The 17,498-nt window shown below is 28.3% G+C and overlaps 1 protein-coding gene and 1 long non-coding RNA gene across 17 annotated transcripts in view; one reads left to right on the top strand and one right to left on the bottom strand.

Moving 5' to 3' along the window:
- Positions 1-17,498, top strand: part of LOC126899396 (uncharacterized) — a 240,256-nt gene that overhangs the window by 95,331 nt on the left and 127,427 nt on the right. For 2 of the 16 annotated variants that reach the window (XR_007702574.1, XR_007702575.1), the window contains exon 1: positions 13,796-14,081. The exons of 13 other annotated variants lie outside the window; for them this stretch is intronic. Coding sequence is in view for 1 of the 3 variants with exons in the window: in XM_050674326.1 (XP_050530283.1) it covers positions 13,829-14,081 (253 nt within the window). In the remaining 2 variants the exon portion in view is untranslated. Of the gene's footprint in view, positions 1-13,795; positions 14,082-17,498 lie in introns of those variants that run through there. One more of the 16 variants, XM_050674326.1, reaches the window with a different exon arrangement.
- On the bottom strand, positions 984-2,665 carry LOC126899444 (uncharacterized). The gene is made up of 3 exons (XR_007702591.1): positions 2,176-2,665; positions 1,904-2,072; positions 984-1,533 (listed from the first exon to the last, which is right to left on the bottom strand). It is a non-coding gene; the product is annotated as an uncharacterized LOC126899444 (long non-coding RNA).

Below are 17,498 nucleotides of genomic sequence, written 5' to 3'. Positions count from 1 at the left end.
TACCAAACTAGGCTTCGAATTTAATTTAGAAACTGGTGAAACATTCATTCCAGATTCATTAGATCATTTTTTTGGAGGTATACTTTATATATTTCAGTATGATATAATTGGTAGAGTAATTAATTTTTGTACCTTTTTAACTATTTAACTTATTAACTATTTTGACCGTTTCCGTGTATATAGATTGCGTAAGACTACTAGAATTATTTGATGAAGATATAATTTTATGTAAAAAATATTATTAACTTAAAATTTTATTTTTAATATTGTACTATTTACAATAATATAATTTAAATAAATTTAAGGTTATTACTAAAATTAAAATTTTGTGACGCCATTAAATTTTCAATACAATCACTTACATGAATATTAAAATTAATTAAATACAATTTTTATTTATTCTTCTTTGAGATATATGATCAATTTTTTAAATGTACTTAATAATATACTAAAGGTTTAAGCAAATGTATAATTTCCTCAATCTTATATCATTTTACACTAGATATAAAAGTATATCATAAAGTATACTATTGAAAAATATATAAAATTGTATTTTCTTATTAAATCTCAATTTATATTCAATTTCATACAGTGAGGCCATAATTATTTAAAAAAAAATGCTATGATCTTTTACAATGTTTTAATGCAATATAAAGAATTAAATGTGAGTGGATGAAATGCGATAAAAGGATAGTTGATGTGTGCGTAGATGATGGTGAGATCGTGTCAACTGGAAATTTAGGATATGTAACGAACCCAAGTAGTTGGGATAAAAGTGAGTAAAAATAAGAATATTTAAAAAAATTGACTTAATCCGAAATTTTTCCAGCTACGATTCGAGTTTTTTTATAATTTTCTTCAAAACTATTTACGCCGATGACAGTGATATTAGTAGTGTTATAAACAAAATTTATATTTACTCTTTCATTATTTTTTAATAAAATAATTTTAGTCTCTCGTTTGTATATTGTCGCGCTTTTTTTTAGCTTCGATGCGAAGCTGAGAAGGTATTAATTTTACTATGATGTGTTTTTTTATTTTTTTATTTTTTTTTTTGTGTCTGTGAACGCTCAATCTCAGCTCTCGCTGGACCGATTTTGATGAACAATATGTCAAAAGATCACAAATCGTATCTAGTCGAAGACATTACCCTCAAAAATTGAAAAAAATTCCCTCGTTCCCCGTAAACGGGGGAAATCCCCCAAAAAATTACAAATTTAAAAATCGCTAATTTTCGATATTTTTTCAATTTTTTTTACTTAAAATTGCCATAACTTTTTTAAAAATGATCGAATCAATATAATTTTTTTTTTTATAGATACCTTAAATATTTACCTATCATTTTATATATTTCTGTGAATATTTGACCCATTAACAGCCCACAGGATGGGGTTTCAAAATGGTAACTTTTTTACAAAAAATTAACTTTTTCAACTTAACTTTTGAAAATGTTCCGGAAAGACTGACACTTTTATATATACCTTAAATTAAAGCTAATGTAATATACTTTAATTTGAAAAAAAAAAATTTGACCTCTGGACTTGTCTTCATGGTGAAAATGACTACCGTATGCAAAAATATGCTATTTTTGTGAAAAAATTCTTGATATTATATTTTACATTTTTTAACATTATGTTGCTATAACTTTTTAAAAAATGCATGAATCAACTTTATTCTTTAATGATAAATACTTTATATATACTTCTTTCATTCGACATACTTTTTTTTAAAATCGGACCATTTCCCTTTATACAGGGGGGGTGCAAACCTTTTAAAATGCGTATAGAAAGTTTAACTTTTTCAACTTAACTTTTGAAAATGTTCCGGAAAGACTGACACTTTTATATATATGTTAAATTAAAGCTAATGTAAAATACTTTAATTTGAAAAAAAAAAATTTGACCTCTGGACTTGTCTTCATGGTGAAAATGACTACCGTATGCAAAAATATGCTATTTTTTTGAAAAAATTCTTGATATTATATTTTACATTTTTTAATATTATGATGCTATAACTTTTTAAAAAATGCATGAATCAATTCTAATTTTTAATAATAAATACTTTATATATACCTCTTTTATTTNTATTTTACATTTTTTAACATTATGATGCTATAACTTTTTAAAAAATGCATGAATCAATTCTAATTTTTAATAATAAATACTTTTTATATACCTCTTTCATTCGACATACTTTTTTTTAAAATCGGACCATTTCCCTTTATACAGGGGGGGTGCAAACCTTTTAAAATGCGTATAGAAAGTAGAACTTTTTCAACTTAACTTTTGAAAATGTTCCGGAAAGACTGACACTTTTATATATATCTTAAATTAAAGCTTATGTAATATACTTTAATTTGAAAAAAAAAAATTTGACCTCTGGACTTGTCTTCGTGGTGAAAACGGACATCAAAGTTAAAGAAAAACGTACGATTTCCGTGAAAAAAATCTCGATTTTATATGTTATATTATTTAATTTATATTTTATATAACTTTTGGAAAAATGTATGGATCAATATTATTATTTTTTTATAATAAATATTTATATACCCCTTTCATCTGGCACGCTTTTTTTGTAAATCGGATCATACCCCTTTAACAAGGGGGGTCAAAACTTTAAACATGCGTATTGTTACTACGATATTTTCAATTTAATTTTTGAAAGTATTCCGGAAATACTGACACTTTTATATATATCTTAAATTAAAGCTAATGTAATATAATTGAATTTGAAAAAAAAAGATTGACCTCTAGACTTGTCTTCATTGTAAAAATGATTACCGTATTCAAAAATTTGCTATTTTTGTGTTAAAATTCTGGGTTTTGTATTTTATTTTATTTTAAAATACCTGACAAGGGGAGTATAGATTTTCATAAATATTATATAAATAAAAAATTAATATAGCATAGAAAGTTAAACTTATTTAAATTTGTTTGCTTCTTTTAAGTCGAGAAAAATAACTTTTGAAATTTGAACTAGCTTAAATAGCCTATTTTTTCACCCGCGGTAGCGACGTACGGTTGCCGAGTTGGTAGAATTTATGTTTTACACGCTTGGGGTACGAGGTTCCAACCCGCATATGGCAATGAATTTTTTGCATTTTTTCTTAATTCTTTTTAAGTTAGTATAAATTTTAACTCGTTTGATTTTTATCACATTTAGATTCAATAACTTCAATAAAGATCAAGGATCCCATCACTTTAGTCGCCCCTTGCAAGAAGAAATTTCTTATTCGTATTAAAATTATTTTACTATATTTTAAGTTTTCGCTTCGATGCAAAGCTGAGAAGATATTTTTTTGTGACTATCATTTATTTTCTCTGCTCTAACTTGACCTACTTTTTTCAACGAAAATGTCAAATTATTACAAGTCAAATATAATGAAGATATTACTCTCAAAAATTGAAAAAAAAATTCTAATTTATCAATTAAACAGTTAGTTATTACATCGTCTCCATAAAGACAATTAAAATCATTAATTTCTAATGTTTTCAAAATATTTATTAACGAATGAAGTTTGATATGATAGGTTTCAACTACAAAATTAAATCATTTTACTTTGTAATTTAATAATTTTATTACTCTGTTTGTGTGTGCTACTATTAGACTATAATATTCAAATTTTTTTCTAACGTGTTGCTATATAAATCATTTCTAAAAAAAATGATTGTTTTTTCTCCTGAATTAACAATTGATTTTTACAAATATAATCAAATTTTATAATAAACTCAATTGAGTAAATCTTTTTAACAACTTTGTTTTGATTGGTACATTTAGTTAAAGTAAATCATTAAAATTAATTAAGTTCTCAATATTTCAATTATAGAATCTTTTCAACAAACAACAAAAGTTCCTAGGAAATTATTACTATTACTTCTATTTAAGTTATCTATTACCATAAAAATGCAAAAAAATATTGAGCTTTTCTGATAAATTTACAATAAATAGTAATTATAAAACTTTCTGACTGCATATTGATCTTAACGATACAATTTTTTTAATTGTCATAAAATTTTCTATTTAATTATGTCAATGTCAAACTTACCAATTGAGCTAAAAGTTATGGTAAAATAAATTTTTTTTTTTTTTTATAAACATTTACAACAATCAACTTTAAACGATTAACAAAATTGGTTAAATATGTCATTTTCCTTATTTTTAACTTATTAATAATCAAATTAATATTAAATATTATATCAAATCAGTATTAATTTAAAACAATTTTTTTTGTTCTTAATTATTTTTTTTTATATGTAAAAACTATTTTTTAATAATATTAAAACTTAGAAGTTATAGAAAAAGTCTAATTGCACATTTTAAAACATCGCGAAAAGTTGATTTAGAATAGTATATTTTTGTTTCTGATGGAAGTTCCTTGTAGTCCAGTGTATAAAACTTATAACTTTGTTAATTGTTATAACTTTATCAAAAATGACCAAATCAGTATATTTTTTTTTATTTAGATGCATGTCTTTATCTATCATTTGGTTTTTTTTATAAATCTAACCCTTTACCTGCCCACAAGAGGGATTCAAAATATTAACTTTTTTTTTTTTAGTTAAAGTAAATCATTAAAATTAATTCAGTTCTGGATATTTCAATAGTAGAATCTTTTTAAATATCAAAAATTACTTAGAAATGATTACTATGATTTCTATTTAAGTGTTCTATTACGATAAAAATGCAAAAAATAATGAGTTTTTCTGATAAATTTACAATAAATAATAATTATAAAACTTTCTGACTGCATATTAATCTTAAAAATAACATTGTTTTAATTCTCATAAAATTTTCTATTTAATGATTCATTCTAGTCAACGAAGGAGTAATTTTGCAGAATAGCAGAAAAAATTCCCAACAAACTTTTTTTTTTTTTGTTTTAATTAGGCAATTGGTGGATTATTCCAAAAGCAACATCAACTCTTATTTCTTTAATTATATCATGATTAGTAGTTCTTTGATTTTAAAATATAATATTTGAATATATACTAATTATAATTATTAAATTTAGTATGAAATTGATATTTAATATTGTAATTTAAACGGAGAAATTATAAAAATAATAAAGAAGTTATATTTTGCTTTACTTTTACGTGTATAAAAATTTAAAGGGCTTGATACAATAATTTTCAATAAAAACTGTTTGTTACTATAAAAAAATGCACTGGACTACAAGGAACTTTCATCAGAAGCAAAAATATACTTTTCTAAATCAACTTTTCGCGTTGTTTTCAAATCTGCAAGTAGACTATTTCTATCACTTCTAATTTTTTATATTATTACTAATTATATATATAAAATAATAATTAAAAGAAAAAAAAATTTGTTTTCAAATTATTACTGATTTGATTTTTAATATGTTAAAAATAATCAGTCCAAATTTTCAATTTTAACCTATTTTTTTGGTTCTTTAAAGTTGATGAAAAATTTTTGATAAAGATTTATGAAAGTTTATAGTAAAATAAATTGAATATATTACCATAACTTTTAGCTCAATTACAAGTTTAAAATTGACATCTAGGCCAGTCAACAAAGGAAAAATTGCGGAAAAAATTTTGTTTTTTTAAAAGTTGAATTAAAATATGTATAATGACATACTAATAGTCCTCAAGATTGGAATTGAGCTTTTTTTTTAAATCCTCGCAAAAGTTCAAAAATATGAGCTTTCTTAATTTTCTCAAAAAAAAATATTTAACTTACAAAAAAAAGTTTCGCACAAAAGTTGTTTAAAAGACAATTATAAATAAAAATATAATCTTATATTTTTTCATTTAAACAAATATTTTTCGAGTTACATTACATTTAATATGAGTAATAAAATTTATATTCCATTTTTTTCATTTTACGGTTACTTTTTATCATGTTATACTTACATTAGACACAATGTTATAAATGCATATGTGTGTATGTGTGAGTTTATTTATTTATTGTATCATTAAAGTGTAGTGTATATTGAGATACAACCGATAGAGTAGGTAATTGATTTGACGCTATATTATTTAAACCCAACTAAACGCTAAATTGTACATTCCGAAATAACAATCATATTATGTCAATTGCCACCGGAATATCTGGTAATATTTTTCTTTTTCTTTGCCTTAATCCCAACTACTTGGGGTCGGGCACCCTTATCCTAAGATTCCACTTGACACGATCTCCCACATCTTCTACGCTCACATCAGCTGTCCTCAAATCGCATTCAATAGCATCCCTCCATCTCTTTTTTGGTCTTCCTCTATCTCTTCTTCCTTCAACATTCATTTCTATAACTGTTCTTACAGCTTTCGATTCTTCTTTCCTCATACCATGACTAAACAATCTAAGTCTATTTTCTGTCATCTTATCCACGATTGACGCAACACCTATACTTCCTCTTATATGCTCGTTCCTTATCCTATCTTCTCTAGTCACTCCACTCATCCAACTAAGCATTCTCATCTCTGCTACACTTATTCTCTGCTCTACTTTCTTATCAACCGCCCAACACTATTAACCATACATCATAGCTGGCCTCACAATTTCATACTAAATTTAAAAACTATAATTAGTATTTATTCATATATTATATTTTAAAATCAAAGAACTACTAATCAGGATATAATTAAAGAAATAAGAGTTCATGTTGCTTTTAAAATATTTCACCAATTTCTCTAAAGGAAACACTATCTACAGATTTGCATCGAAGCGTTTCTTATTTTTAAATTTTTATACACGTTAAAAGTAAAGGAATATACAACTACTTTGTTATTTTTATTATTTCTCTTTATAAATTGTAGTACTAAATTATTGAATATCATACTAAATTTCAAATTAAAATTAAATTTCATATTTTAATTTCATACCAAATTTTATTACTATAATTATTGTATATTCATATATTATAATTATAAATCGGGATAAAATTAAGGGAATAAGNCTAATCAGGATATAATTAAAGAAATAAGAGTTCATGTTGCTTTTAAAATATTTCACCAATTTCTTAAAATTAAACACTATCTACAGATTTACATCGAAGCGTTTCTTATGATAGTGATTTTAATCACTGTCAGATATCATCTATACTTGTCCCATCTATGCCTCGTCCACACTGTGCCTCGACCCCACTGTGCTACCGTTTTTTTTAAAAATTATATTCCAATAAATTATCTTAAGATAAATTATCGATTATAGTAAAGTCTATTAAAAATATATGGCTTTTGAACCTTACCTCTAAAATAGTTTCACCTATCACATGCAAATGTGAAATATGTATTTTTTTCAATTCTTCAAATATTTTCTATTAATTTATCTATTGCGCTATTATCCAAAGACATAAATTTATTAATTATTTCATCTGGTAGTCCCTTAAAAATACTCTATGATATGTTTTTCCGACATGATACCTATAAATCTACGACATTCAGCTACTACTCTTACCAAAAATTTTTTAATAGATTCATTATTAGTCATTTTCATCTTTATTAAATTTTTTCTTATTAACATTTTCCCAAGTTAAATTTGTCGATCGATATTGTATAAATTCAAATATTTTAAGTGCATTATCCTGTAAGCATAAGGGTAACATAGAAAGTTTTTTATTATCATCCCAATCTTTCGCTTTCGCTACGTGATCGAAATATTGAATATATTTATCAATATTCGTTTCCACATCTCACAAATATGTTAACAATTCAATAAAATTTGGAAAATTCTATAAATCATACACTTATAAACAAAACATATATGATAGAAGTTATTATTACGCCCAAACAGCAATTGATATTCCCCAAAAAAAATTATAGTATTGATTATAAAAAATTTTATTTAAATATTCTGACTATAACTCTTGTACACTTTAGGGGAATCGACTTCATCTAAGATTATAAGATTAAAAAGATAAAAAGCATATCTTGGAACTCGATTAAAATACAAAGACCGGCGCCTCCTCCATATGTTAAGAGTTTGTTTAATACTTGAGGATCTTGATCATAACCAAGAATTTGAAGCTACCCGACGTCTGCCCAAATATTATTCTCATTTTCTTAAATGAGTTTTAATTACCTGAAGAAGACACAGACCATCGTGTGCATTAGTTACTAGAGAGAGATTATATAATTAAGTTAAACTATTGTTTTATGTCAACGACAAAGTAAAGTTATATTTTAGATGTTCAGAAAATATAAGTTATATCAATTGTACAAGGCGTCTAAACTGAATCCTAGTACAGTTGGTTAGTAGGTATATCCAAGTGAGACGGAGTTGGTTGGCTATAATGACAATTGGCGATAGACGAGTCGTTGAATAAAACAAGTTGTTCATTATATAAATATAGTTTTTAAAAAAATACTAAAAAAACAGGCTTTTAAAGCACATCGAACTAAAAAGTTAAAAATAATTTTTAAAATAAGCTTAAAACAATAATAAACGAAAAATAGTATTATTTTTTTAAGCTTATTTTAAAACTAATTTAACTTTTTAGTTCGATGTACTTTAAAAGCGTGCTTTTTTAGTTTTTTGCTTCGATGCGAAGCTGAGAAGGTATTAGTTTTACTATGATGTGTTTTTATTTTTTTGTGTCTGTTACCACTTTTTCTCAGCTCTCACCGAACAGATTTCTTTCAACAATACGTCAAAAAATCATAAATCGTATGTAGTCGAAGACATTACCCTCAAAAATTGAAAACATTTCCCTTGTTCCCCGTAAATGGGGAAACCTCCAAAAAAATTACAAATTAAAAAATCGCTAATTTTGGAATTTTTTCAATTTTTTTTACTTAAAATTGCTATAACTTTTTTAAAAATAACCGAATCAATATAATTTTTTTTATATAGATGCTTGATGTCTTTAATTATCATTTGGTATATTTTTTTTGTAAATCGAACCCTTTATCTGCCCACAGGGGCGGATTTAAAATGACAACTTTTTCACAAAAAATTGACATTTTCAACTTAACTTTTGAAAATGTTCCGGAAGGTTTGACACTTTTATATATATCTTAAATTAAAGCTTATGTAATATACATTAATTTAAAAAAAAATTTGACCTCTGGACTTGTTTTCACGGTGAAAATGGCTATCAAATGCTATTTTCGTGTGAAAATTTTCGATTTTATTTTTTATATTTTTAACTTTATAATGCTATAACTTATTGAAAAGCATATGGATCAACACAATTTTTTCATGAGAAATTATATTTTTTAATAATCCCTTTTTCAAGATATTATTAAGGAACTAGCAGATAGCGCAATTATTGTGACGCGTCGTCGTCGTTGTAGTGAACGTAGATGAAGTATAAGTCATAGGTCGTGTAATTGCCCTGATGTCACATGATTTACGTCATAATAATGTTAATGCATACTGTAGTTCATGTATCATCGTCTTAAATTTCCACCATTAATGACAAACGATTTAATTCTCCCTACTTATTATAGTAATTATATTAATATACTATAATATTACTATAATAGTGAATATTTAAATGATATAACCTATAAATTTGATATTAACCATCGATTTGATTATAACATAAGTGAATAATAATAATTAATAATATATATTATTTAATTGTAATGGTAGATGACCATTATTTATTAATCTACCATGCGCGTAAGATGGATAATACAATAATATATCGGATAAATTGAATTTTCTTGTTGAAAATGATACCACAGTTAGAATTTTCAAACTAGTTAGTAAATTATTTAAAAATTATTTGCAATACTTTGTGAAACGTCTAAACGATGAAGTCAACGGCAACAGTGGTGACTTTTTACATTTCAAAGATTGTTATTTATCGCCATTAGTTTTTCAGAAAAATATCAAAATACGTAATATTTCGTAGATGTTTGGAATAGACATTTTTACTGAAATTTCAACATATCTGACGAACTATACGACTTAATATTTCAAAAAAAAATAATTGTTTAAAATTAAATTTTAGATATTAAATGTAATCAGTAAAACTGTCATTGAACCAATCTTTTTATTTTTATATCCCAAATAACTCGATCATGTTACGATTACTAATATATTTACTAAATATATGAGTTTTATTGGTTAATTTAATTGTATTAATTTTAAATTGTATTGTTAAGAACTCCTGAATATTATTTTATAATTGAATAGAGTATAGAATACATGGTCGTACAATACTATCGTCGGACACAGGAATGTGTGAAAGTAAAACTTATGCAACTTAATTTTTGAATATGTTCCTGGAAATACTGACACTTTTATTCATAGATATTAAATTAAAGATTTAAAGATTTTGATATTTTATCACGAAGACTATTTATTTCAGATTTAAGAATATCATATTCTTTTTTAAGGTTGTTTATAGAATTTAACAGGCCCTAAAGTGTTTTGTTTAAGACAGAGAATTTTGTTTCGTACCTTGAGAGTTTATAATTTATAGATATGAATTTTTCATCATGGGATGTTTCTATTTGTTTAAGTTTTTTCATTACATCATTGAGAGTAAACTCACTAATTGAACGTGTGGATGAAGAAGAAGATGAATTATTTTTTAAAGGGGTATCAATTTTAGTATTTCTTGACATATTTTCAGATTATTAATTTCAGTTAAATTGATTATATGTTGTAGACTTGGGTAATACTAATTTAGCTATTTGAAATAACTTAAATATAATTTCCCAGTATGATATTTAAACTTTGGACACAAAGATATAAAAACACGGGCATACAATCAAATAGCAACTATACACTAAATGTATTATTATATTATATGAGATAATACTTTACCACATGCACAAAATACGTCCTACTCGCACGAATGTCGGTACTGTACTGTAAGTATATTATGTAATATACTTAAAAAAAGAAAAAACATTAAAAAGAAAAATTTCAGACTTAAGTTTGTTTTCATGATGAAGTTAACGTTAGGTTTCGTCGTTCCCACTCCCATTGCATAAAGTTAGTTTACTTAGGAATTACTCCCCTTTTCAGATAATACCTCTTCAACACCATCTGTACGGATGGTGAGTAGATGAAACATGGGGCCCAAAATCTCCTATATTACCCTACAGATTTGTGATCTTATGACGTATCGTTGAAAAAAATCGGTCAGCGAAAGTTGAGAAAAAGTAGTGACAGACACATTCAAAACAAAAATAAATAAAAAATAAACAGATCATGGTAAAATTAATTCCTTCTCAGCTTCGCATCGAACCAAAAATAGGTTTTTAGTCAGACGAGTGTAGTGTAACGATCCATAGTGTGATCTTGGAAGCTGTAGATCTTAATTAAGTATCTGTATATAGGCGTTTCTTTAATTTTGTTCAATAATCAGTTTTAATTCTCTAGTTAACTGATTATTTTGTGTTTTAAAGATGGGATATTTTTTTTGGTGCTCTTGTAAATTCATAATATGTGACATACACGTACAAAATATAACATAATATAATATGATAATAGAATATTACAGTTCAACTATATGATTATTCGATGTATTGTAATTATAGGCTACACTAAAAAGTATTCAGTTCGTGTTCAACGTCTAACCGTGATACACGTGTGTTTCTACATTATCGCATTTATAGCTATCGATAGCAGTAACACACAAGTCTGTTCAAAGTTCAGCGTTGCAGGTAATATGATTAAAATTATTGCCTTATTTATACCAATTAAATAAATATCAAACCTAACGATGGGCGATAAGCCTAACACCATATCTGACGATATGAATATCACAGACAGTGCTTCCCAACATATACATAATACTACAACATTTGCAGAGATATCCTCTAATATTACATGACCGAAAATGAACCAAGCAAATGTATTTAACTCTATTAACAACATCAACACAAATCGAATATGTTACCGCAATCAGTAAAATTACAACCGCAAAAAATATTCAATTTGTATCACGTATATCCAATAATAGATTTTGCATATTTTTCAATAGTCAAGCCGTCATGGAAAATCTACTCAAAACCCACTCTTCCATTCATGTCAATGAAATAGAAATTCCAATTCGTAGGCTTATTAACGGGTCCAAAAGAATCATTCTGTCCAATGTTTATTCTACTATCCTTAATCAACTTATACTAAACGCTCTCCACGAAATAGGAATTAAAACCACTTCTCAAATTTCTCACATGAAAGCTGTATTTGCAACTGAATAATTTTCGCATATATTAAGCTTCAGAAGACTATTATACATCAATCAAGACAGTGTGTCTAAACTACCTAACTCAATCACAGTTACTGTTGAAAACACCACGTTTAGAATATTTATAACCGATGACACCGTTACTTGTTTCCAATGTCATAAGACCGGACACTTTTCTAGCCAATGTAAAAATATACCCGAACAAATCAATTTTATTAATATGCAACTAATGACATACCGCCAGTCTCAAATGTAGAAAAAAATGTTTCTCCATCACCACCTATTGTAAATACTCTAAATATTTATTCCACTCAGAATTACGATCCTTTAATACCAAACCAAGTCAAATATAATGTAGATTCAACCTCAAACCCACAAATCTATACAGACGCCTCCTAAACCAACTCAAGCGTCGCGATTGCTATCATAAATGGCCATCAATCTATATGTTACAAACTACCAGACCATAACAGCATTTATACGGCGGAATACTTTGCACTCCTGAAAGGAGACTACCTAGCCATTCAATTACCTGATTCAATCACTAACATTTGTACAGATTCACTCAGCGCTCTTAACAATCTTAAGTATAACTGGCACTCAAGCATCCTAGCAATTAAAATAAGCATCATCATTGTAAAAGCTAACAAGAACATACGGTTTATATGGACACCAGGTCATTGTGGAATAGATGGCAATGAAAAAGCCGATTAAGTAGCTCGTGAAGCAGTAAATAACACTCTGACCGAGATACGCGCATACACCTCACTCATTGACATCCATAGGAATGTAAGCAACTTTTGTACAAATGTATGGGAACCCGAATGGCGGCGTACACCTAATAATAAACTAAGGGAAATAAAAAATACTACAGAATACTGGCCCAAACCTCATACATCAAATCACAAAGACGAAGTATTTATCAACAGACTACGTATCAAAGATGTCCCATGGACATCTTATGCGCAGAGAAGATCCTGCAATGTGCCAAACCTGCGGAGAATCTTTTACAGTCAAGCACCTCCTTGTCTAATGTCGTAACCATATAGATACCAAAAAAAGATTAAAAATGCCTGATAACCTCTTTGAAGCCCTCAGCCCAACCCATGACAACACCATCAAAATAATCTCATTTCTTAAACTAATCGATGTGTACAACTCAATTTAATCAGCCATTGTGTAATTGTATTTTAAGGAAAAAAAAAAAATTTATATGTGAAACTAGTTCATGAAATACTATTGTAAAATCATATATGTAACCTAATAATTTAATTTTGTTCAAGCTAATAACCTCAGAAGTTGAAGCTTAAAAAATAAAAAATATTAAAAAGTATTTATAAGTTTTACTGAATTGACATTTTAAATCCTGTGTCCGCACTATTTTCAATTGACAATGTTTTGGTAGTCACATTTTTTCTTAATTCTCAACTGGAAAAAAACAAGGGATTAAGTAAAAAAAAATTTTTTTTTAACTTATATTATAACATAAACTTGACTAACTTTAATAACATTTTTTTTTACTAACAAACAATAATATGAAATCATAAAAGTCAAAACAGTTATAAATAGTAATTTCTAAAATTGTAAAAATATTTATTCAAATACTTTTATGTGTAAAGCTTATATTTGGAATCATAATTGAATTGAACAGTTTATATAAAAGTTACCATAATAATTATCATTATTTTATTAGCATCATTCAAATATTTCTAAAAAATGATATTTTTAAAGTTTGTTTCAAAAGCCATTATACTATTTTGTGTCATATTATGTATTGAATCGGAAAGAAATAAAATAGAAAATACTCGTATTGTGAATAATCTTTTCAAATGTATTGGTTGGAAGAATTTAAATCGTGTCAAAAATGTAATTTTTTTATTGAAAAAATATGATCTTCCGAGTATTATTCAACTGCCAATAACACCAAATGATTGCAATTTAAAAATACGAATGGCAACTGTTTTCCTTGGTTGCACATATGCAAGTATTTTAATGGACATCCTAACTGCTGTTAACTATCATCAGATATTCTGCGACAAAATAATGAGCAATGAATCTGAAAAAACTCCAGACTATAATTGCACTGTAAAACTATTAGAAATAATATTCAATACAACTTTATTTACAAAAAAAATGCATGGAGCCTTGTATGCTATAGATAATCTACATATTATTCGATGGCAACATACTAAAAGGGGAACTTATATTTTAAAGTTAGTATTTGAAGAGTTCCAAAATTTACAAAAGCAAGTAAATAATTCGTGTCCATCGCGTGAGGATTTGATATATAATAAAACTATACTACAGAGTATATTATTTAAAATAAGTAATATTATAACTAATTTAGAGCTTAACATTAATCATTATTGCACANATATTGTGGAGGGATTGTCACATTGAGGTTAAATTGAGTTACATTAGTTTAAATTAGATTGTATATGTTGGTTAGTTTTAAAAATTTTAAAATTTTATTCACGTTTTCTGGTTCGGGACCTAGTGCTTGCTGGAGATTGTCAGCTATTTCCAGACTGTCTTTGGTGTTTTTGTATTTCCGGCAGTTGCAAATGATATGTTTGATGGTAAGTGCTTCTCCACAGGTGTGGCATTGTTCGGGATCGGTTTTTGACATAAGGTGTTTATGGGTCAACCAGGTGTGGCCGATGCGTAATCGGTTTAGGATTACTTCATGTCTTCTGGGGAGATATGTAGTTGGCCATGGGGATATTGAGGGCGTTATCTCGTTGAGTTTAGTATGCATTGTTTGCCACATGTGTTGCCATTGATTTGTTAGAGTGTTGTTTATTATTTTTTTACTGTCACTCAGGGTATGGATATTAATTTGCTGTGCATCGAACGAGGTAATGGCTTGTTTAGCGTATGTGTCTGCTAGTTCGTTTCCATGAATTCCGACGTGGCTTGGGATCCAGATCATAGTTATGGACTGCGAGTTAATTTCTTGTGACGATACTTGATTTTGGATCTTTCTGATAATGTCGTTAGGTTGATGATAGTTTTGAATGTTGGTTAGTGTGCTTAGGGAGTCACTGAGTATGATGGATTTAGTTATTTTCTTTTGCTTGATGATATCGAGAGAGTGAGAGATTGCGATAGCTTCAGCGGTAAAAGTTGAGCATGAGTCGGGGATTTTAATCATTATTTTATTTTCGTTGTATATCACCGAAGCTCCTACTCCTTCTTCCGTTTTGGACCCGTCAGTGAAGAACATTGTGTGCTCTTTGTAGTCTTCAAGTAATGATTGTAGTTCACTTTTGTATATTTTGGGTATAGTTTTGCTTTTGGGTAAAACTGACAGTGAGAGGTTTACATTTATATTTAAAATCCATGGTGGGATTGTGAGATTTTCGTGCTTAACGACCCCGGGTAAGCCGATTGATATATTTTGGAGTTCATTTTTATTGTTTCGGTGTATCTTGAGGTTATTTTGTATTCGCCTTATATAGAAGAGTAATGAATTTTTTTTTCTTATTAAATGTATTGGAGGGGTATTGGTGATGTTGTATAGACTGTAGATGGGGCTGGATCTGAATGCTCCAGAGACTAGTCTTAATCCGGAATTGTGTATTGTTTCAATGGTTTTGAGCTGAGATGGTTTGGCATTTATGAAGAGAAAGGAACCATATTCGAGCTTAGATAGTAAGAGGGATTTATATATTTGTTTGAGAGATATTGAATTAGCTCCCCATGAGGTATGTGCAAGTGCTTTGAGGGTGTTAATTCTTGTAGAGGACGCTTTACGTAATTCTTTTAGGTGTGTGTTCCAGGTATTTTTACAGTCGAATTTGACGCCTAAAATCTTTATGGTCTTACAGGTTGCGATTTGTAGATTGTTGATCATTAGTTGTAGTTTCTGATATTTTTTGAAGCGGGTAAAGGTGATACTCTGAGATTTTGTAGCAGAGAAGCGGAAACCAGAAGAAGCCGACCATTTTTCTAGTGAATATAGTGCGTCTTGTATTATTGGTTGTACACTGTTTGTATTTCTCCCTCGGCACCATATGGTTAGATCATCAGCAAAGAGAGTGTAGTTTACAGGAAATTTGATGGATTCGCATACGTCGTTGATGGCTAAGAGGAAGAGGGTGACAGAAATGGTGGAGCCTTGGGGGACGCCATTTTCTTGGTTAAAGGTTGATGAGAGGTGACCGGCGGTTTTGACTTGGAAAGTTCTGGCTGACAAGAAGTGGATAATGAAATTAAGCATGTTCCCATGACAGAGTATTTTGTGTAATTTTTCTATTATTCGTGGGCGCCATGTGGTGTCATATGCTTTTGCTATGTCAAGAGCTACTAGACCTAGTACTTGTTTGGCTTCGAGTGTTTTTGAGATGTCCTCGTGTATGTCGTGTAAACTATTATATGTGCTTCTATGTTTGCGAAAACCATTTTGATGAGGAGAAAAGTGATTTGTTTTTTCGAGAAACCATCTAAGTCGTATATCTATAATCTTTTCTAAAATTTTACACATTGTGTTTAATAACGATATAGGTCTGTAACCTTCAGTCGAGAATTTGTCCTTTCCAGGTTTTAAGATAGGTATGACAATAGCGTGTTTCCATTCTTTGGGGATTTGACCGTTTTCCCATATTTTGTTGTATAGGTTAAGTAAGAATTGTGTTGCTGAAGTTGGTAGATTGTGTATAAAGCTGTATGGAATTTCGTCGGGTCCGGGAGAGAGGCTTGAACATTTAGATAGTGCCAAGTTGAATTCAGTTTCGCTAATTGGTGTGTTGAGGTATTGTTGGTCTTGATGTGTTGGGTCGATGTTTGATTGGAGATGTTGTTGTCTATTTGAGATGTTTTTATTTATGAATGAGTCGTCAAAATTATTGTCCGAACTGTTTAGGTAGAAGTGGTTTCCTATTAGGTTGGCTACTTCGATAGGGTTTGTGTGTAGGTTGTTGTCTTTTACGATATGGAGTTGTTTTTCTCTGATGTATCCTCGTAGAGATCTTACTTTGCTCCAAACCGTGCTGGGGTCACTTTTGGGTCCTATGGTTGAAGTAAATTCTTTCCAGGACTTTTTTTTGCTGTTTTTTACTAAGAATTTGGTTTTTGCTCGGAGTTGTTTGAGTTTTATGTGGTCTTCAATCTTGCCGGATTTTTGGAATATTTTTAGCGCGTCGTTTTTGTTTTTGATTGATAATTTGATTTCAGAATTCCACCAGGGGACTTTGTTATTGATGGGTGAAAAGTTGGTTTTTCCTATTGATACGTTGGCCGCGTTTATAATGGAGCGTGTTATGTGTTTCACATCGGATACGATTGGACCGGTTATGGGAGGAGAATTGGTGGTTATATATAAATCTGTCAATTGTGTGAAAAGTTCCCAGTTGGCATTTTTTAATTTCCATCTATGATGTGATGT

This window comes from Daktulosphaira vitifoliae, unplaced genomic scaffold (genome assembly GCF_025091365.1).
Source record: "Daktulosphaira vitifoliae isolate Bord-2020 unplaced genomic scaffold, ASM2509136v1 Scaffold_2, whole genome shotgun sequence".
Taxonomy (NCBI): Eukaryota; Metazoa; Arthropoda; class Insecta; order Hemiptera; family Phylloxeridae; genus Daktulosphaira; species Daktulosphaira vitifoliae.
This window is presented reverse-complemented; position numbering and strand designations above follow the sequence as displayed.